The sequence below is a fragment of the Mustela putorius genome, unplaced genomic scaffold (assembly GCF_011764305.1).
Source record: "Mustela putorius furo isolate JIRA1106 unplaced genomic scaffold, ASM1176430v1.1 tig00000238_pilon_pilon_pilon, whole genome shotgun sequence".
NCBI lineage: Eukaryota > Metazoa > Chordata > Mammalia > Carnivora > Mustelidae > Mustela > Mustela putorius.
The window spans coordinates 1301231-1324493 of record NW_025421324.1 but is presented as its reverse complement, the minus strand read 5'-3'; the positions used below and the strand labels follow the sequence as shown (position 1 = coordinate 1324493).

The 23263-nt window shown below is 40.2% G+C and overlaps 1 protein-coding gene across 1 annotated transcript; it reads right to left on the bottom strand.

The window, feature by feature from the left end:
* Nucleotides 1-1392: 1392 nt before the first annotated feature.
* Nucleotides 1393-2325, bottom strand: LOC123391547 (olfactory receptor 2AG1-like). The gene has a single exon (XM_045078274.1). The coding sequence runs from the start codon at nucleotides 2323-2325 to the stop codon at nucleotides 1393-1395; it is 933 nt and encodes a 310-aa protein (XP_044934209.1).
* Between the last annotated feature and the right edge of the window lie 20938 nt (nucleotides 2326-23263).

Here is a 23263-nt window from a genome sequence, read left to right as displayed (position 1 = left end):
ATCAGAATGGCTAGGATCAGAAAGACAAGAAATAAGTATTGGTGCCGATGTGGAGAAAAAGAAAATTTTGTGCAATGTTGGTGGGAATGAAAATTGGTACAGCCACTGTACTGTGGAAACAGTAAGGAGATTACTCAAAAAATTGAAACAGAAATAATATATGATTCAGTAGTTCCACTAATGGTTATTTCCCAAAGAAAATGAAAACACTAATTCATAAAGATATAAATGTACCTGTGTTTATTTCTGCATTATTTACAATAGCCAATATAATAAAAGCAACCCAAGTGCCTCTTGAATGTGGTATATATATATATATATTTATCAGCCATAAAAGGAGATGAAATCTTGCCATTTATGGTAATATGGATGAAACTTGAGGATATAATGCTAAGTGAAATAAGTCAGAGAAAGACAAATACATATGATTTCACCTATATGTGGAATTTTAAAACAAAAGACAAGAATAAAGAAACAACAACAACAACAAAAAAAACCATAGGGGTGCCTGGGTGACTCAGTGGGTTAAAGCCTCTGCCTTTGGCTCAGGTCAAGATTCCAGGGTCCTGGGATCGAGCCCCACATTGGGCTCTCTGCTCAGCAGGGAGCCTGGTTCCTCCTCTCTCTGCCTGCCTCTCTGCCTATTTGTGATCTCTGTCTGTCAAATAAATAAATAAATCTTAAAAAAAAAAACCATAAATACAGAGAACAAACTGGTGGTTGCCAGAGCATTGGGGGGAGGGAGAGTTGAAGGGTGGTGAAAATGGTTGAAGAGCAGTGAGAGATGCAGGCTTCAGTTATAGAAAAAATAAGTCACCAGGATAAAAGGTACAGTGGGGATAAAGGGCATGTACTCCATAGCACTGTAATAGTGTTGTACAATAACAGATGGTAGCTACATTTTGTGGTGACTGTCCCATAAAATACAGACCTAGTCAAATCACTATGCTGCATACCTGAAACTAATGTAAAACTCTTTGTCAACTGCACTTCAAAAAATAAAATAAAATGGTAAAAATACAGACACATTAATTCATTTGACAAGTCAAATTACATTCTTTCATTTTACTATTAGAAGATACCCTTTGGGGGCACCTGGGTGGCTCAGTGGGTTAAGCCGCTGCCTTCGGCTCAAGTCATGATCTCGGGGTCCTGGGATCAAGTCCCACATTGGGCTCTCTGCTCGGCAGGGAGCCTGCTTCCTTCTCTCTCTCTGCCTGCCTCTCTGCCTGCTTGTGATCTTTCTCTGTCAAATAAATAAATAAAATCTTTAAAAAAAAAAAAAAATACCCTTTGCATTATGGTGCTTTTGCCATGGGCATTAGCAGAAATCTTTGAAGAGAAATGAACTCTGAGGGACAGCGAGAAGCTCTTTCTAGATGTTGGAATGTGTCACAGCATGTATTTTCCCAGGACTCTTTTAAAGGCTCCCATAACTTCCTTATTCCTCAGACTGTAGATAAGGGGATTCAGGGCTGGAGTGACAACTGTGTAGAAAAGAGAGATGATGTTGTCTTGCTTAGGGCTATGGAGTGAACTGGGAAGGACATACATAAATGTGGCAGCTCCGTAGAACATCCCAACCACCATCAGGTGGGAAGAGCAGGTGACTAGGGCTTTCTGCTTCCCCTCACTTGAAGGCACCCGAAATACAGTACACAGGATTAGTGCATAAGAGGAAATAATAGTAAAAAGAGGGGGCATCAGGAAGGTTACAGCCAACACATACACAAACAGTTCGTATCTAGAGGTATCTGCACAGGCCAACTTCAGCAAAGGTGGGATCTCACAGAGCAGGTGCCTGATCTTCCGGGACATGCAGAAGGGATAGTGCATGGTATACACAGTATAAACAAAGGCACATAGGGATGCCAGTACCCAGGCTGTGGCCACCATGAACCAGCAGACCTTTGGCCTCATGAAGACCATGTAGTTCAGAGGATGACAAATGGCCACATATCTGTCATAGGCCATGAAGGCCAGTAGCAGATCCTCTGCACCACCCAACATCAATGCCAGAAACATCTGAAGGGCACAGCCCACAAAGGAGATGGTGTTTTCATTGAGCAGAAAATCCATGACAGCCTTGGGAGTGACAACAGATGTAAAGAGGAGATCCATGAGTGAGAGCTGCCTGAGCAGGAAGTACATGGGCACGTGGAGCCGGGAATCCACTGTAATGACCAAGAGCAGCAGGCCATTGCTGGTCAGGGCCAACATGTACAGGACTGTGATTGTGGCACAGAGCAGTTCAGGTGACCCACTGTCATTCAGAATCCCCATCAATATAAAGCCACTTCCCAAGGTGGAGTTCCAGTGCTCCATTCTGTGTTGTTTCTTTAGTTTCCTAGAATCAAATACATTCTCAGTGAATTTTTGCTAAGGTGGTCCCTAGTTTGTAACATCACAGGCTCCTGATGATGGCCAACATGAATCCAATGAGGCAATGTCTTTCCTACTGGAAATGGACTTGACCTGTTAACCTCTCAGTTTCTGACACTTTTAATTCTTCCTTAATGAAATATCCATCTGAATGGAGAGCAAACATCACAGTAGCCAAATATTAATACATTACTACACAAAAATGTTATTCAGGACGTCAAACGTTGACATGTATCTTTCCACAATGATTAAATCATTTCTCTAGAAATCAATATCCTAGAATCCAAGGCCTTGGTTATTTTTGTACATATGTTTTAAGTAAACTGTTTGTCTAATAATTTAAATACCTACTTAGTGTCCTAACAACCTGTTCTGAATATAAAGTTCTAAAGCCAGTACAGAAGTGTGATTTCAACAAAGCACTTCCCCTGCATTTTTCATATAACTTATCCAAGTTTGTTTGTAGCATTCAAGGCTATAGATATAAGTCTCATAGGAAGAGCTAAAATAGATCCACCTTAGTCACTTCCCTGGTCCAGCTCCATACTCTCCATGAGTTTGAGGGGGAAGGGATTCCATACTCTCTGAGACCAGGGGATGGAGTGTTTGACATGGTATTACCTTTATGAGCTAAACCTTTAAGATCAATTACAACACAGGTGTTTCTTTACTGGTTATGCAAACATGGGAGCCTGGGAGAACTCAAATCTGATAACTAATGAGGCCCTGCCCAGGAAGATCAGAGTGTTTTGTGTTTAGGAAAAAGGATGAAAGCTGCTCTTAACAAAAGAGTGTGTTGCATGTTGTAATCAGGCTCAATAATTCTCTGTCCTCTATTACACCTGACTGAGATTCCCAATCTCCTTCCTGCAGGGCCAGAGTGTCTACATTGGATTGAATGGCCACAGGATAGACAGGATGAATTCCTGTTCTGGAAAGCATTAGAGCATATGACATGTATATCATTGGCTCTTAGATGGTCTTTTGATTTGGAGGGATTTATTACCAGATAGGTACAAAAATCCCATATCAGAGGCCAGCAAAGCCTGAGCTGTATCGACAGGTACTGATACTTCCACCAGTAAGTGGTCATTCAGACCTGGGATGTGGCACAGACTCTGTCTTCATTTTCATGGATTTTTCATGTTTAGGAAACCAGGAATAGAGGTAGGTCATTAGGATGGGGTACAGAGCCCAAAGCACTAGAGAGTCTGGAAAACAGTATAGCTTAAGCTCTTAGGGTCTGCTTTGGGCTCCGTTTCAAAACTCAATATATCTAGAGTCTGCACACTTCCCTGAAAGAGAGATAAAGTCTTTACCTCAGATAGTGGGAAGACTAGCTGCCCAGCCTCGCAATCTGCCTCAGGGATTGTTTGAGAGTCAAGGATTTTCCTGTGGAAATGCAGAAAGAGTAAGCTTTTCTAAGAGTGTCCAGGTGGTTCAAATTTTGCCAAGTTGGGTTAAGAGTTTGAGGAGTCTGACCAACATAGATGTCAGGGCCACTTCTTTTGGTCCTTCTATTCCTCCACAGGTCTGCTACAGAGATGTAATAGAGACAGAGGGCTAATAGTCTTGGGTAGTTTCTGTGAAGCTCTTACTTCAGAGATGTATTTCCTGTTCTCACACCTGTGGAGAATTTAGCAGGTGCTGCTTCTATCACCCAGGTCTCCAGGTCAAGAACCTATCCAGCATCCAGCTCTGGAGAAGGTGTGAGACTGAGTTCTTGGGTCCAGATGCTCAGACTGTCATTTACTCTTGTTAAGGTCTGGGAGCAAAGAGGAAAGCAGCAGGAATCTGGGAGAAGTACATATTGGAAGAGCTGCCCAAGGGAGGCCCTGCCATGCCTAGCCTCACTCTCCCTGGGGAGAACAGTGAACCAGGGCCCTGTCCTTAGGGAGGCTGTTCTGGCTCCATATTCCATGACTCCACCCTCTTTGCTTTATTCCATGCCTACCATTCCCAGGGACTTCTCATCTCAGCTGAAAGGGCCTCCCCCTGGAAATGATGGTCCACAAAACAGGATGTTAATGAGTCCTGTTGGGTATGATTCCTGGCCTGGCATCTCTGGTCTCTCAATAAATGAGCACAGATGCTCCAGACTTCTACCCTATCCTCAGGAGGCACTAATGGCCCATTTCTAAATTGCTGACTAGGAAACAAGGGTCCGTTTCATGGTGAAGACTCTGCCCCAGATCTTAAGGTGAGTTTTGTGGCAGCTGTAGGACACTCTCAGAGTGTATTCGGTGGAGGAGTTGGCCTTGTAGTTATTACCCAGATTCTAAATCCTCAGGTTCATTCCCTGTCCTGCTTGTTCTGCCATTTACATTTTTTTTTTGCATTATAAGCTCTCCTTCCAACTTCATTCAGCTTGCAAATATGATAAATATTTCCCTGTCCAAACAAACAAATAATAATTTGTTTTTTCTTTCCTTTGTGGACTGTATCTCAAAATCCCCACCACTTTTGCCATAAACTTTTTCAAAAAGCATTTATAATAAGTGGGTCTTCTGGGTTTTCCATATAAAGAATCATGTCATCTGCAAAGAGAGAGGTTTGACTTCTTCGTTGCTAGGAATTCTTTTTTTTTGTTTTTTTAATGTGTTTTTCAAGGAGTTGTTGGTTTTTTTTTTTTTTTACAGCTATCAATTTATTTATTTTCAGAAAAACAGTATTCATTATTTTTTAACCACACCCTGTGCTCCATGCAATCCGTGCCCTCTATAATACCCATCACCTGGTATCCCGACCTCCCACCCCCCGCCCCTTCAAAACTCTCAGATTGTTTTTCAGAGTCCATAGTCTCTCATGGTTCACCTCCCCCTCCAATTTCCCCCAACCCCCTTTTCCTCTCTATCTCCCTATGTCTTTCATGCTATTTGTTATGCTCCACAAATAAGTGAAACCATATGATAATTGACTCTCTCTGCTTGACATATTTCACTCAGCATAATCTCTTCCAGTCCTGTCCATGCTGCTACAAAAGTCGGGTATTCATCTTTCTGATGGAGGCATAATACTCCATAGTGTATATGGACCACATCTTGCTTATCCATTCATCCGTTGAAGGGCATCTTGGTTCTTTCCATAGTTTGGCGACCGTGGCCATTGCTGCTATAAACATTGGGGTGCAGATGGCCGTTCGTTTCACAACATCTGTATCTTTGGGGTAAATACCCAGTAGTGCAATTGCAGGGTCATAGGGAAGCTCTATTTTTAATTTCTTGAGGAACCTCCACACTGTTCTCCAACTTGCATTCCAACCAACAGTGGAAGAGGGTTCCCCTTTCTCCACATCCTCTCCAACACATATTGTTTCCTGTTTTGTTAATTTTGGCCATTCTAACTGGTGTAAGGTGTTATCTCAATGTGGTTTTAATTTGAATCTCCCTGAGGGCTAGTGATGATGAACATTTTTTTCATGGGTCTGATAGCCATTTGTATGTCTTGATTGGAGAAGTGTCTGTTCATATCTTCCTCCCATTTTTTGATATGTTTGCCTGTTTTCTGTGTGTTCAGTTTGAGGAGTTCATTATAGATCCTGGATATCAACCTTTTGTCTGTACTGTCATTTGCAAATATCTTCTCCCATTCCGTGGGTTGCTTCTTTGTTTTGTTTACTGTTTCCTTTGCTGTGCAGAAGCTTTTGATCTTGATGGAGTCCCAAAAGTTCATCTTTGCTTTTATATCCTTTGCCTTTGGAGACATATCTTGAAAGAATTTGCTGTGCTGATATCGAAGAGATTACTGCCTGTGTTCTCCTTTAGGATTCTGATGGATTCCTGTCTCACGTTGAGGTCTTTTATCCATTTTGAGTTTATCTTTGTGTATGGTGTAAGAGAATGGTGGAATTTCATTCTTCTACATATAGCTACCCAGTTTTCCCAGCACCATTTATTGAAGAGACTGTCTTTTTTCCACTGTATATTTTTTCCTGTGTTGTCGAAGATTAATTGACCATAGAGTTAAGGGTCCATATCTGGGCTCTCTACTCTGTTCCACTGGTCTATGTGTCTGTTTTTATGCCAGTACCATGCTTTCCTGGTGATCACAGCTTTGTAGTAAAGCTTGAAATCAGGTAACGTTATGCCCCCAGTTTTATTTTTGTTTTTCAACATTTCCTTAGTGATTCAGGGTCTCTTCTGATTCCATACAAATTTTTGGATTATTTGCTCCAGCTCTTTGGAAAATACTAGTAGAATTTTGATCAGAAAGACTTTAAAAGTATAGATTGCTCTAGGTAGGAAAGACATTTTAACAATGATTATTCTTCCGAACCAAGAGCATGGAATGGTCTTCCATCTTTTTGTGTCTTCTTCAATTTATTTCATGAGTGTTCTGTAGTTCCTCGAGTACAGATCCTTTACCTCTTTGGTTAGGTTTATTCCCAGGTATCTCATGGTACTTGGTGCTGTAGTAAGTGGAATCGATTCTCTAATTTCCTTTTCTGTATTTTCATTGCTAGTGTATAAGAAAGTCACTGATTTCTGTACATTGACTTTGTATCCTGCCACGTTGCTGAATTGCTGTATGAGTTCTAGTAGTTTGGGGGTGGAGTCTTTTAGGTTTTCCATATAAAGAATCATGTCATCTGTGAAGAGAGAGTTTGACTTCTTCATTGCCAATGTGAATACCTTTTATTTCTCTTTGTTGTCTGGTTGCTGTTGCTAGGACTTCTAATACTATGTTGAACAAGAGTGATGAGAGTGGGCATCCTTATTGTGTTCCTGATCTCAACAGGAAGGACGCAAGCTTTTTCCCATTGAGGATGATATTTACTGTGGGTCATTCATAGATAGATTTGTTGAAGTTCAGGAATGTTCCCGCTATCCCTATACGTTGAAGCGTTTTAATCAGGAACGGATGCTGGTTTTTGTCAAATGCTTTTTCTGCATCAATTGAGAGGACCATGTGGTTCTTCGCTCTTCTCTTATTAATTTGTTCTATTACACTGATTGATTTGTGAATGTTGAACCTTTCTTGTAGCCCAGGGATGAATGCCACCTGGTAATGGTGGATAATCTTTTTAATGTGCTGTTGGATCCTGTTGGCTAGGATCTTGTTGAGAATCTTAGCATCCATATTCATCAGTGATATTGGTCTGAAATTCTCCTTTTTGGTAGGGTCTTTGCCTGGTTTGGGGATCAGGGTAATGCTGGCTTCATAGAAAGAGTCTGGAAGTTTTCCTTCTGCTTCAATTTTTTGAAACAGCTTCCGGAGAATAGGTGTTATTTCTTTTTTGAAGGTTTGGTAGATTTCCCCAGGGAATCCGTCAGGTCCTGGGCTCTTGTTTTTTTGGGAGGTTTTTGATCACTGCTTCATTCTCTTTACTAGATATTGGTCTGTTCAGGTTGTCGATTTCTTCCTGGTTAAGTTTTGGGAGTTTATAGTTTTCCAGGAATGCATCCATTTCATCTAGGTTACTAAGCTTATTGGCATGTAATTGTTGATAATAACTTCTGATGATTGTTTCTACTTCCTTCGTGTTCTTTGTGAACCCTCCCTTTTCATTCATAATTATATGTATTTCAGCTTTCTCTCTTTTCTTTTGGATTAGTGTCGCCAAGGGTTTATCGATCTTATTGATTCTTTCCGAAAACCAGCTTCTAGTTTCATTGATACATTCTACCTTATCTCTTGTTTCTACCTCATCAATCTCAGCTCTAATCTTAATGATTTCCCTTCTTATGTGTGGAGTTGGTTTGATTTGTTGTTGATTCTCCAGTTCTTTAAGGTGTAGAGACAGCTTCTGTGTTCTGGATTTTATGGAAAACCCAAAAGACTCCACCCCCAAACTACTAGAACTCATACAGCAATTCAGCAACGTGGCAGGATACAAAGTAAATGTACAGAAATCAGTGGCTTTCTTATACACTAACAATGAAAATACAGAAAAGGAAATTAGAGAATCGATTCCACTTACTACAGCACCAAGTACCATGAGATACCTGGGAATAAACCTAACCAAAGAGGTAAAGGATCTGTACTCGAGGAACTACAGAACACTCATGAAATAAATTGAAGAAGACACAAAAAGATGGAAGACCATTCCATGCTCTTGGATCAAAAGAATAAACATTATTAAAATGTCTATACTGCATAGAGCAATCTATACTTTTAATGCCATTCTGATCAAAATTCCACCGGTATTCTTCAAAGAGCTGTAGCAAATAATCCAAAAATTTGTATGGAATCAGAAGAAACCCCGAATCGCTAAGGAGTTGTTTAAAAACAAAAATAAAACGGGGAGCATTATGTTACCTGATTTCAAGCTTTATTACAAAGCTGTGATCACCAAGACAGCATGGTACTGGCATTAAAACAGACACATAGACCAGTGGAACAGAGTAGAGAGCCCAGATATGGACCCTCACCTCTATGGTCAAATAAGCTTCTAGTTTCATTGATATATTCTACTGTATCTCTGGTTTCTACCTCATCGATCTCAGCCCTAATCTTGATTATTTCCCTTCTTATGTGTGGAGTTGGTTTGATTTGTTGTTGAATCTCCAGTTCTTTAATGTGTAGAGACAGCTGCTGTGTTCTGGATTTTTCAATTTTTTTGAGGGAGGCTTGGATTTGCCCCTTAGGACTGCCTTTGCTGTACCCCATAGGTTTTGGATCGAAGTGTCTTCATTGTCGTTGGTTTCCCATGAATTGTTTCAGTTCTTCCTTGATCTCCTGGTTGATCCAAGCATTCTTAAGCAAGGTGGTCTTTAGCTTCCAGGTGTTTGAGTTCCTTCCGAACTTTTCCTTTGATTGCGCTCCAGTTTCAAAGCATTGTGATCTGAGAATATGCAGGGAATAATCTCAGTCTTTTGGTATTGGTTGAGTCCTGATTTGTGACCTAGTATGTGGTCTTTTTTGGAGAAAGTTCCATGTGCACTTAAGAAGAATGAGTATTCTGTTGTTTTAGGGTGGAATGTTCTGTATATATCTATGAGGTCCATGTGGTCCAATGTGTCATTCAATGCTCTTCTTTATTGGTTTTCTGCTTCGATGATCTATTTCTGAGAGAGGCATGTTAAGATCTCCAATGATTAGTGTATTCATATCAATGTGACTCTTTATCTTGATTAACAGTTTTCTTATGTAATTGGCTGCTCCCATATTGGGGGCATAGATATTTACAATTGTTAGATCATCTTGGTGGATAGTCCCTTTAAGAATGATGTAGTGTCCTTCTGTATCTCTGACTACAGTCTTTAGTTTAAAATCTAATTTGTCTGATAAGAGAATCGCTACCCCAGCCTTTTTTTGAGGCCCATTGGCATGAAAGATGTTTCTCCATCCCTTCACTTTCAGTCTGGGTGTATCTTTAGGTTCAAAATGGGTCTCTTGTAGACATCATATAGATGGGTCCTGTCGTTTTATCCAGTCTGCAGCCCTGTGCTGTTTTATGGGCACATTTAGGCCATTCACATTGAGGGTGATTATTGATAGATACGTTTTTATTGACATCGTGTTACCTTTGATGTCTTTCTTTCTGTAGATTGTCGCTATATTTCTGTTCAATGCTATTCTTGGGCTTTTTCCTCCTTTAAAGAAGCCCCCCTAATATTTCCTGCAGTATCGGCTTGGTGGTTGCATAGTCGTTTAAGCCTTGCCGGTCCTGGAAACTCTTTATCTCTCCATCCATTTTGAATGTCAGTCTTGCTGGATAAAGTATTCTTGGCTGCATGTTCTTCTCATTCAGTGCCCTGAATATATCTTGCCAGCCCTTTCTGAATTGCCAGGTCTCCGTGGACAGGTCTGACGTTATTCTGATGGGCTTTCCTCTGTACATAAGGATCTTCTTTGTCCTAACTGCTTTCAAGAGGTTCTGCCTACAATTATAATTCTTCATTCTTACTATTAGGTGTCTTGAGGACTTTCGAGAATCTGTAATCTTGGGTCGAAACCTTTCGGCCTCTAGTACATGAACGCTGGTTCCTTTCATGAGATTTGAAAAATTTTCATGAAGAAGTTGTTCCACTATATCTTTTAGACTTCTTTCTTTCTCCTCCCTTTCAGGGATTCCAATAATTCTGACATTGGAAGACTTCATGGCATCATTTATTTCCCTGATTCTCTTTTCATGGCTTCTAAGCTGTTTGTTCCCAGCTTCCTCCTGATCCTTTCTCTCTATCTGTTTGTCCTCCAGATCACTAATTCTATCTTCTGTCTCAGTTACTCTGCCCACTGGCGTCTTCTGCTCCGGTAGAGATCCAGACGTGTATAATTCTGATCTCAGCTGATTTCGTGGGTGATTGGAGTTCTTTAGAAGGTAATCAGCTCACTTCAGGGTACAGGTTGAAAGGGCTCCTCCTCCTACTTCCCCACCATCTTGTCTCCCGCTCCTATGGTTTTCAGTCTCTTTATATTCCTGCTTTTTTTTTAATTTTTCAGCATAACAGTATTCATTATTTTAGCACCACACCCAGTGCTCCATGCAATCTATGCCCTCTATAATACCCACCACCTGGTACTGCGACCTCCCACCCCCCGTCCCTTCAAAACCTACAGAGGAGCACTGGGTGTGGTGAAAAAATAATGAATACTGTTTTTCTGAAAATAAATAAATTAATTTAATTTAAAATAATAATAATAATAAACCACATATTGTTTTTCAGAGTATATTCCTGCTTTTTATTGGTAACTCAGAATTTTTAAAAATTGGTTTTGCCTCTAGAAATTCAACATTTTTTCTAAGTGAGCACATGATATTCTCTTATAATTTTTTAAAATTTTTTATTTTTTCAGCATAACAGTGTTCATTATTTTTGCATCACACCCAGTGCACCATACAATCCGTGCCCTCACAAATAAGTGAAACCGTATGATGATTGACTTTCTCTGCTTGACTTATTTCACTCAGCATAATCTCTTCCAGTCCTGTCCATGTTGCTACAAAAGTTGGGTATTCATCCTTTCTGATAGAGGCATAATACTCCATAGTGTATATGGACCACATCTTCCTTATCCATTCGTCCATTGAAGGGCATCTTGGTTCTTTCCATAGTTTGGCGACCGTGGCCATTGCTGCTATAAACATTGGGGTACAGATGGCCCTTATTTTCAAAACATCTGTATCCTTGGGGTAAATACCCAGGAGTGCAATGGCAGGGTCATAGGGAAGTTCTATTTTAAATTTCTTGAGGAATCTCCACACTGTTCTCCAAAGAGGCTGCACCAACCTGCATTCCCACCAACAGTGTAAGATAATTTTTTTAAATTTATTTTTTATTTATTTTCAGCATAGCAATATTTATTATTTTTGCACTATACCCTGTGCTCCATGCAATCCATGCCCTCTATAATACCCATCACCTGGTACCCTGACCTCCCACCCCCCGCCCTTTCAAAACCCTCAGATTGTTTTTCAGAGTCCATAGTCTCTCATGGTTCACCTCCCCTTCCAGTTTCCTCCAATTCCCTTCTCCTCTCTAACTCCCCATGTCCTCCGTGCTATTTGTTATGCTCCACAAATAAGTGAAACCATATAATAATTGACTCTCTCTGCTTCACTTATTTCACTCAGCATATTCTCTTCAAGTCCCGTCCATGTTGCTACAAAAGTTGGGTATTAGTCCTTTCTGATGGAGGCATAATACTCCATAGTGTATATGAACCACATCTTCCTTATCCATTCGTCTGTTGAAGGGCATCTTGGTTCTTTCCACAATTTGGTGACCGTGGCCATTGCTGCTATAAACATTGGGGTACAGATGGCCCTTCTTTTCACGACATCTGTATCTTTGGGGTAAATACCCAGTAGTGCAATGGCAGGATCATAGGGAAGTTCTATTTTTAATTTCTTGAGGAATCTCCACACTGTTCTCCAAAGAGGCTGCACCAACCTGCATTCCAAACAACAGTGGAAGAGGGTTCCCGTTTCTCCACATCCCCTCCAACACATGTTGTTTCCTGTCTTGCTAATTTTGGCCATTCTAACTGGTGTAAGGTGATATCTCAATGTGGTTTTTATTTGAATGTCCCTGATGGCCTGTGATGATGAGCATTTTTTCATGTGTCTGATAGTCATTTGTATGTCTTCATTGGAGAAGTGCCTGTTCATATCTTCTGCCCATTTTTTGATATGATTGTCTGTTTTGTGTGTGTTGAGTTTGAGGAGTTCATTACGGATCCTGGATATCAACCTTAATATATTTTTAAAATGATTTTATTCATTTATTTGACAGAAAGATACACAGTGAGAGAGGGAACACAAGCAGGGGGAGTGAGAAGGAGAAGCAGGCTTCCCACTGATTATGGAGCCTGATGCTGGGCTCGACCCCGGACTCTGTGCAGGACCCTGGGAGTATGACCTGAGCCACCCAAATGCCCCACTTTTAAATTTATTAATAATGAGGTCAGATACAGACCCTTTATATTCCCATTCTTTCTTGAAATAGAGACCAGAAAGATTTGTTGAGTTGTTTGACCCTGTTGTGGAAAAAAAATCAGAACTGTGAGAGTCCAAGTGACACTCAAGAGTAGTCAGAGAATTCAGATTTATTTTATACCAGTGGCCCCAGAGCTTGTGCTCCAAGTACAGGGCCCTGGAGCAAAGGTATAGGGCTTTTATAGGGGACTGCAGGCATTCAGCTTCCAAGGGCTGTGGTGACTGCTGGTAGGTAGGTTTAAACTGGGGGAGTGGGGCCTGCTTTACGTGGGAATAGTAGTGTGGGGAGCCTACAGATGGTGGGAAGCTTGTTTACAGAAGCAGAAGCATTTGGTTATCTCTTCCTCCCAGTAGGGCTTCAGGTTATCTCTGGTTTTGGGTTTTAACTTTTAATCTTCTGGGACCTCTTGGCCTGGGCCTGCTCTGGATAATTTTCTTCTTCATCCCCACTAATCAATCTAAACAAAGTAGAAAACTAATAAACATTAGTTAAGCTTCTTTCCATTCTCCCCTGCCCTAAACTTTGATTCACTGTTATCTTGACCCAATATATAACTCCTCCTTGACAATCCCTCCTAAGAATCATAAGACCTCAGGGAAAAATATTACCTGATTATCCCACTCCCTCTATACCCTGTTTTTTTCTCACTTTGCTGACATATCCTCACAGAAGAAAATTCATTTCTGCCTGGCCTTTGTGATGATTGTACTTGTATCTATATGGTTAGACTGTTTCTCTATTACAAGTCTCCTTCCTCCTACTGCAATAGTACTTTCAAACAAAGTATTTTTAAACCTGTAGTTTTAAACTTATTTGTTTAGATAATATACTGCCTTTCTCCCAGACATGAGGCTGTTTATCAGAACAGTGACACTGCCAGATTTTTATTTGTGTTTTTAGCATGTCTTATCTGGCTGTGTCTCTATGGAGGCTGTTCCCTATGGATGAGGGAGCAGAAGGCAAACTGGGGGCAAAGCACAAGGTGACATGCAATCCCCTCTCCCTCTATGGTGAGGATCTGTGTGACATTCTTCAGGCATTCCTAGCTGCCCTAAAGCTCAGGGAAGAAAAACAGATGGTTAATGTACAGAGGTCACAGTCCTGTGGGAGGTGAGTCTCCCTCAGTTTATAAACATTGAAGTGATTTACAGGATGAAAACATTCTTTTTTTTTTTTTTAAGATTTTATTTATTTGTCAGAGAGAGGGAAAGAGAGCGAGCACAGGCAGACAGAATGGCAGGCAGAGGCAGAGGGAGAAGCAGGCTCCCTGCCAAGCAAGGAGCCCGATGTGGGACACTATCCCAGGATGCTGGGATCATGACCTGAGCCAAAGGCAGCTGCTTAACCAACTGAGCCACCCAGGCGTCCCAGGATGAAAGCATTCTTATGAATAACCCAACTTCCAGAAGGAAACTCCCAACTGTATTAATGTTAATGACTTATAGAGGGAAAAACAAACTTAACTAAACAAAGGCAAGGCCTCCAATGTCTTATTAGGTTCTCATTAGCATATGACAGTCCTTTTTCACACTTCCGTTTTTCCTTATCTCTCCCAACACCCAAGTTTATAATCAGTCACCCCTTATAGCCTTGGTGCAGCAGCTTTTTCTGCCCAAGGGTCCTGTCTCCCTCCTGTAATAAAATCACCTTTCTGCACCAAAGATATCTCAAGAATTCTTTCTTGGCCGTCTGCTCTGGTTCCTATCTGCATTCAAAAACTACATCACTATGACTATATCCATCAGCTTCTGTTTCTATTTTAGTTTCTGTGTTTGTTGTATCTCCAAGTTTATCCCATTTTTCTCCTTTTTGTTCATCTGTTTCTTTGAAATGAAGCTTTCATCTTCCAGTTGCCCCAGAGAGACTAGAGCAAAGTTAGATTAGGTTCCTTGATGATAATGAAGGATAGCTGGAAGAAAGGCAGGCAGTGACAATTGCCCCTACACCCACCCCCAATGCACTAAGAGGAAACCACCCTTAAAAGAATTTTACACCACCCTGGAGGGAACCCTGCACCCTTTCCTATGTGATAAGTAGATGACAAAAATATGACTGGGTGAGAGGCACTTGGAGCCTTAATCAGTTTAAAACAAAGAGCCTGCCAATGAGCCCAGAAAATCCCCTAGATCTAAATGCCAAACCACCAGGCCAAACCGGCAATCCTTTCAGGTCCCTTCCTCCAGGAGCTTTGTATTGTCACTCAGTAAACTTTGCTCTACTGCCTAGCAATCTTAGTCTGGTCTTCCTCTTCATTCCTCAAAGCAGCATGACCAAGAACCATGAGAAGTCAAGGAAAAGAAATCTTACAACAATGACTTACTTCCAGCCCAGACTTTGACTCTTGTAAGCAGAGGTGCCTGAATTTATGAAAAACTGTTTTCACTTCCGTTTTTCTTAGTTGTTTTTCTTAAAAAAAAAAAAAAAAGAGTGGGATATAACAAAAGAAGTTCTGAGAGGCAAGTTTACAGCAATTAAAGCATATACATATGGACCACATCTTCCTTATCCATTCATCTGTTGAAGAGCATCCAATGCCATTCAACAGATAAATGGATAAGGAAGATTTGGTCTATATACACTCTGGAGTATTATGCCTCCATCAGAAAGGATGAATACCCAACTTTTGTAGCAACATGGGTGGGACTAGAAGAGATTATGCTTCATGAAATAAGTCAAGCAAAGAGAGTCAATTATCATATGGTTTCACTTATTTGTGGAGCATAACAAAAAGCATGGAGGACATGTGGAGTTAGAGAGGAGAAGGGAGTTGGGGGAAATTGGAAGGGGAGGTGAACCATGAGAGACTATGGAATCTGAAAAACAGGGTTTTGAAGGGGCAGGGGGTGGGAGGTTGGGGGAACCAGGTGGTGGGTATTAGAGAGGGCATGGTTTGCATGGAGCACTGGGTGTGGTGCAAAAGCAATTAATACTGTTATACTGAAAATAAATTTTAAAAAAATAATGAATACTACTTCCTCATATCAGGGAGAAAAAAATATATGTTTATAAAAAATAAAAAATTTAAAAAAATAATGAATACTGCTTTTCTAAAAATAAATAAATGTAATTAAAAAACATATATATATATATATATATATATGATAAACAAAAGGTAAATCCAGTGGTAGCTCCATGTGCATACTCAGTTTTTATCTTTTATTGAGCTGTATACATCTGATGTGCACACTACTAAGTATGTTTTTGTGGTAAATAGAGCACTCTAGACTTTAGAGCAAGAGACTTTGAACATTTTAGAGAGAATGAAGAAGGTGGAGATCAGAAGAGATAAGAAGATGAGTCAAAGAGTGTTTAAAATTTAAGAATAAGCATACCAATTAGTATGTCACTGCATTAGTTGGGTGAGAGATAAACTACCACTTCCCTTCAATAAATGGTCAAAACATTTAAAAAAAGCATATATGTATATATATGGTTTGGGGGAGAAATGGAATGTGGGTGCTGCAAGAAGGAGGGAGCCCTGATAGCAGAGAGAGGTGAGAGAGAGGGCTGCAAATGGATATGCACAAGGAGAGCACTTCCCCAAAGCCATTGGTTGGGAAAATGAGAAGGGATGATTTTTGTGCTTTTGCAACCAGTGGGGTTCAAAGACTGGAGTTCTACAGGCTGGTATGCTTGGCTGGGATAGAGACCTGAGGATCCTGCCCTACTCCTGGAGAGAAGTCAGGCAAGCAACCCCAGGGCAGATGACATGATCTGAGGGTTGCCTAAGGTGCATGGGGACAGACTGTTGGCTCTTCTTCCAGTGCATCTGTGAGAGGTGGCATTTGCAGAGATGCCTCTCCAGGAGAAAAAGAGCCAGGAGCAATGGTGGTGGGCACCATTTCCTTTCTCTGCCCTTTAGCATAGCTGCAGAGATACCTGCTGAGGGCTCTTAACCTGGACACTGGCTCTTTGGCCTGCTTTGCTTCCAGTTCCACACGCCTGAGCTCATATGCAACTTCCCTTCTAGGTTAAACCCTCCCTCAGAAGACCAGTGCAGGCCCCTGCCACAGCACATTCTTAAAGTTTGGAGTTTTAAAAGTCAGCAGCCTTGGCTGAGATAGAGCCCAAAGTGCACTGTGCTGCTCCCAGCAGTCAGGCAACACAGAGACAGACAGAATGAAAACAGCAATCCAAAAATGCCTAGGACACATGAAAGGAAATGATTCACTCTTCTGGGAGTGGTTCCCTGAGAGCAGATACTATGGAGACCCAACTCTGGGGAGAAAGGAGATGGCTGGCACCATTTCCCGCCCCTGCCCCTCAGCATAAACAAGCTTTAGTAAACAGCACAGTGCCAACTCTGGCTGCCTACCCTGTTTACACAAAGTATGGCCACCCTTCACTCTGCCGGTATCTCTAGTGCCCAAGGACCAGTGCAGCGGGCCCTTTACCCAGAAGGCCAACAGAAACCCCCTGCACACACCACCTCTAAGAACTATAGAGCTCTACAAGGGTTCAGTTCTAGTTGAAGTAGCATCATTCTCATTTAACCAGCCAACCAGAACATGGCTAGTTAAATCTCACCACATTCTGGCTAAGGTTCAAATACTGCCCACTGCAGACAAAGTGAGCCTCTGGAGATGACTGAGTTGAGAGATAGAGCAGCCAAAACACAGCAGCAGAGTACCTGAAGCACACACCAAAGACATTCCCTAAAGTGCCAGGCCCTGGACATTGAACGACCTCTCCTTCATAAAACCGTTATTCCCAGGAGCAAGAAACATTACAGGGTTTTCTAACACATAGAAGAAGACCAAGACCTAGACAAAATGTCAAGGCAGAGGAATTCACCCAAAAGAAGCAATACAAGGTCACAACTAGAGATCTAACTGAAAAAGATGTAAGTAATATGCCTGATGGAGCATTTAGAGCAACAATCATAAGTATACTTGCTATGTTTTAGAAAAGCATGGAAGACATTGGAGAGAACCAGACCACAGAGGTAAAAGAGTTTTAAAAACAGTCAAAAATGGAAAGTGCAATAACAAATTTGAAACTGTTTGGCTGTCAAGACCACACGGATGGAAAAAGTGGGAATGAATAAGTGATATAGAAGATAGAACAATGGAAAATGATGAACAAAAGAGAGAAAGAACTATGGATTACAAGTATAGACCTAGGAAACTCAGTGATTCCATAATATGTAATAACATGCATATTATTGAAGTCCCAGGAGAAAAAGAGAAAAGAGGAAGAAGGTTTATTTGAGGAAAAATAGTTGAAATTTTTCCTTATCTAGGGAAGGAAACAGACATTCATGTTCAGGAGAAACAGAGGACATCCACTGAAATCAACAAAAGCAGTCTAACACCAATTACATATTGTATTTAAATTTGCAAATAGTATAAAGAAAGAATTCTAAAGAATTCTAAAAGCACCAAGATAAAGAAGTCCTTCAATTACAAGGGAAAACGGTAAGGCTAATTGTACTCTTCAGAGAAACTTGGCAAGCAAAAAGAGGGTGACACGATATATTCAACATGCCAACATTTCCCATGCCAATATGGGAAAAACCTGCAATCAAGAATGCTCTATCCATCAAGTCTAACATTCAAAACAGAAAGACAGATAGAGTTTTCCAGACCAACAAAAGCTAAAAGAGTTTATCACCACAAAACCAGCCCTGCAAGAAATATTAATGGGACTTTTACTGGGAAATAAAGACCAAAAGTGACAAAGACAACAGAAAAGCAAAGAATATCTCCAGAAGAAACAAAGACAAACCAAGTAATAAAATGGTAAAAAATACATATTTATCAATAATTATTTTGAATATAAAAGGAATACTCTCTAATCATAAGATATAGGATGTCAGAATGGATAAAAAACAAGCAAACAAACAAAACAGAACAACAAAAAAAAAAGAACCATCTGTATGCTACCTACAAGAGATTCATTTTAGACCTAAACACACCTGGAGATTAATGTAAGACAATGGAGAAACATACATCGTGCAAATGGAAATCAAAAGAAAGCAAAGGCAAAGGAAACAAAAGCGAAAATGAACTTTTGTGACTTCATCAAAATCAAAAGCTTCTGCACAGCAAAGGAAATGCTCAAGAAAACAAAGAGGCAACCCAGGGAATGGGAGAAGATATTTGCAAATGACAGTACAGAAATAAGGTTGATATCCAGGATCTATAAAGAACTCCTCAAACTGAACACACACAAAACAGACAATCATATCAAAAAATGGGCAGAATATATGAACAGACACTTCTCCAGTGAAGACACACAAATGGCTATCAGACACATGAAAAAATGTTCATCATCACTAGCCCTCAGGGAGATTCAAATTAAAACGACATTGAGATATCACCTTACACCAGTTAGAATGGCCCAAATTAGCAAGACAGGAAACAAAATGTGTTAGAGGGGATGTCGAGAAAAGGGAACCCTCTTCCACTGTTGGTGGGAATGCAAGTTGGTGCAGCCTCTTTGGAGAACAGTGTGGAGATTCCTCAAAAAATTAAAAATAGCTTCCTTATGACCTTGCCATTGCACTACTGGGTATTCACTCCAAAAATACAGATGTTGTGAAAAGAAGGGCCATCTGTACCCCAATGTTTATAGCAGCAAGGGCCACGGTCGCCAAACTGTGGAAAGAACCAAGATGCCCTTCAATGGACGAATGGAGAAGGAAGATGTGGTCCATGTACACTATGGAGTATTATGCCTCCATCAGAAAGGATGAATACCCAACATTTGTAGCAACATGGACGGGACTGGAAGAGATTATGCTGCGTGAAATAAGTCAAGCAGAGAGAGTCAATTATCATATGGTTTCACTTATTTGTGGAACATAACAAATAGCATAGAAGACATAGGGAGATAGAGAGGAAAAGGGAGTTGGGAGAAATTGGAGGGGGAGGTGAACCATGAGAGATTATGGACTCTGAAAAACAATCTGAGGGTTTTGAAGGGGCGGGGGGTGGGAGGTTGGGGTACCAGGTGGTGGTAGAGGGCATGGATTGCATGGAGCACTGGGTGTGGTGCAAAAATAATGAATACTGTTATGCTGAAATAAATAAAAAATAAATTAAAAAAAAAGAAACAAACAAATTTATATATATATATATATATATATATATATATATATATATATATATAAAGATGGAAGAACATTCCATGCTCATGGATCGGAAGAATAGACATTGTTAAAATGTCTATACTGCCTAGAGCAATCTATACTTTTAATGCTATTCCGATCAAAATTCCACCGGTATTCTTCAAAGAGCTGGAGCAAATAATCCAAAAATTTGTATGGAATCAGAAGAGACCCCGAATCACTAAGGAAATGTTGAAAAACAAAAATAAAATAAGGAGCATCACCTTACCTGATTTCAAGCTTTACTACAAAGCTGTGATCACCAAGACAGCATGGTACTGGCATAAAAACAGACACATAGACCAGTGGAACAGAGTAGAGAGCCCAGATATGGACCCTCAAATCTATGGACAAATAATCTTTGACAAAACAGGAAAAAATATACAGTGGAAAAAGCCATTATAGATCCTGGATATCAACCTTTTGTCTATACTGTCATTTGCAAATATCTTCTCCCATACCGTGGGTTGCCTCTTTGTTTTTTTGACTGTGTCCTTTGCTGTGTAGAAGCTTTTGATTTTGATGAAGTCCCAAAAGTTTATTTTCACTTTTGTTTCCTTTGCCTTTGGAGACCTATCTTGAAAGAAGTTGCTGTGGCTGATATCAAAGAGATTACTGCCTATGTCCTCCTCTAGGATTCTGATGGATTCCTGTCTCACATTGAGGTCTTTTATCCATTTTGAGTTTATCTTTGTCTACTGTGTAGGAGAATGGTCGCGTGTCATTCTTCTCTCTATATAGGTGCCCAGTTTTCCCAGCACCATTTATTGAAGAGACTGTCTTTTTTCCACTGTATATTTTTTCCTGTTTTGTCGAAGATTATTTGACCATAGAGTTGAGGATCCATATCTGGGCTCTCTACTCTGTTCCACTGGTCTATGTGTCTATTTTTATGCCAGTACCATGCTCTCTTGGTGATCACAGCTTTGTAATAAAGCTTGATATCAGGTAGCATGATGTCCCGGTTTTATTTTTGTTTTTCAACATTTCCTTAGCGATACAGGGTCTCTTCTGATTCCATACAAATTTTTGGATTATTTGCTCCAGCTCTTTGAAGAATACTGGTGGAATTTTGATTGGAATGGCATTCAAAGTATAGATTGCTCTAGGCAGTATAGACATTTTAACAATGTTTATTCTTCCGATCCAAGAGCATGGAATGGTCTTCCATCTTTTTGTGTCTTCTTCGATTTCTTTTTGGGTGTTCTGTAGTTCCTCGAGTACAGATCCTTTACCTCTTTGGTTAAGTTTATTCCCAGGTATCTTATGGTTCTTGCTGCTATAGTAAATGGAATTGATTCTCTAATTTCCCTTTCTGTATTTTCATTGTTAGTGTATAAGAAAGCCACTGATTTCTGCACATTGACTTTGTATCCTGCCACATTGCTGAATTGCTGTGTGAGTTCTAGTAGTTTGGGGGTGGAATTTTTGGGGTTTTCCATATAAAGAATCATGTCATCTGCGAAGAGAGAGAGTTTGACTTCTTCACTACCAATTTGGATACCTTTTATTTCTCTTTGTTGTCTGATTGCTGTTGCTAGGACTTCTAATACTATGTTGAACAAGAGTGGTGAAAGTGGGCATCCTTGTCTTGTTCCTGATCTCAATGGGAAGGCTGCAAGCTTTTTCCCATTGAGGATGATATTTGCTGGGGGTCTTTCATAGATAGATTTGATGAGGTTCAGGAATGTTCCCTCTATCCCTATACTTTGAAGCATTTTTAATCAGGAACGGATGCTGGATTTTGTCAAATGATTTTTCTGCATTAATTGAGAGGAGCATGAGGTTCTTCTCTCTTCTCATATTAATTTGTTCTATCATATTGATTCATTTACGAATATTAAACCATCCTTGTAGCCCAGGGATGAATCCCATCTGGTCATGGTGGATAATCTTTTTAATGTGCTGTTGGATCCTGTTGGCTAGGATCTTGTTGAGAATCTTAGCATCCATATTCATCAGGGATATTGGTCTGAAATTCTCCTTTTTGTAGGGTCTTTGCCTGGTTTGGGGATCAGGGTAATGCTGGCTTCATAGAAAAAGTCTGGAAGTTGTCCTTCTGCTTCAATTTTTTGAAACAGCTTCCGGAGAATAGGTGTTATTTCTTCTTTGAAGGTTTGGTAGAATTCCCCAGGGAATCCATTGGGTCCTTGGCTCTTGTTTTTTGGGAATTTTTTGATCACTGCTTCAATCTCTTTACTAGATATTGGTCTATTCAGATTGTCAATTTCTTGCTGGTTCAATTTTGGGAGTTTATAAATTTCCAGGAATGCATCCATTTCATCTAGGTTGCTAAGCTTATTGGCATATAACTGTTGATAATAACTTCTGATGATTGTTTCGACTTCCTTGGTGTTAGTTGTGATCTCTCCCTTTTCATTCATAATTTTATGAATTTGGGCTTTCTCTCTTTTCTTTTGAATTAGTGTGGACAATGGTTTATCGATCTTATTGATTCTTTTTCAAAAAAACCAGCTTCTAGTTTCATTGATACGTTCTACTGTATCTCTGGCTTCTACCTCATTGATCTCTGCTCTAATCTTGATGATTTCCCTTCTGATGTGTGGAGTTGGTTTGATTTCTTGTTGATTCTCCAGTTTTTCAAGGTGTAGAGACAGCTGCTATGTTCTGGATTTTTCCATTATTTTGAGGGAGACTTGGATGGCTATGTATTTCCCCCTTAGGACCGCCTTTGCTGATCCCTCAGGTTTTGGACCGAAGTGTCTTTATTCTCATTGGTTTTCATGAGTTGTTTCAGTTCTTCTTTGATCTCCTGGTTGATCCAAGCATTCTTAAGCAAGGTGATCTTTAGTTTCCAGGTATTTGAGTTCCTTCTGAACTTTTCCTTGTGATTGAGCTCCAGACGAATGGATAAGGAAGACTTGGTCCATATACACTATGGAGTATTATGCCTCCATCAGAAAGGACTAATACCCAACTTTTGTAGCAACATGGACGGGACTGGAATAGATTATGCTGAGTGAAATAATTCAAGCAGAGACAGTCAATTATCATATGGTTTCACTTTTTTGTGGAGTATAACAAATAGCATGGAGGACATGGGGAGTTAGAGAGGAGAAGGGATTTGGGGGAAATTGGAAGGGGAGGTGAACCATGAGAGACTATGGACTCTAAAAAATAATCTGAGGAGTTTGAAATGGCGGGAGGGTGGGAGTTTGGGGTACCAGGTAGTAGGTATTATAGAAGGCACAGATTGCATGGAGCACTGGTGTGGTTTAAAAAAAAATAATGAGTACTGTTATGCTGAAAATAAATAAAAAATAAATTTAAAAAAAAGGAAGAAAGAAATTAAATAAGACACAGAAGGATGGAAGACCATTCCATACTCTCGGATCGGAAGAATAAACATTGTTAAAATGTTGATACT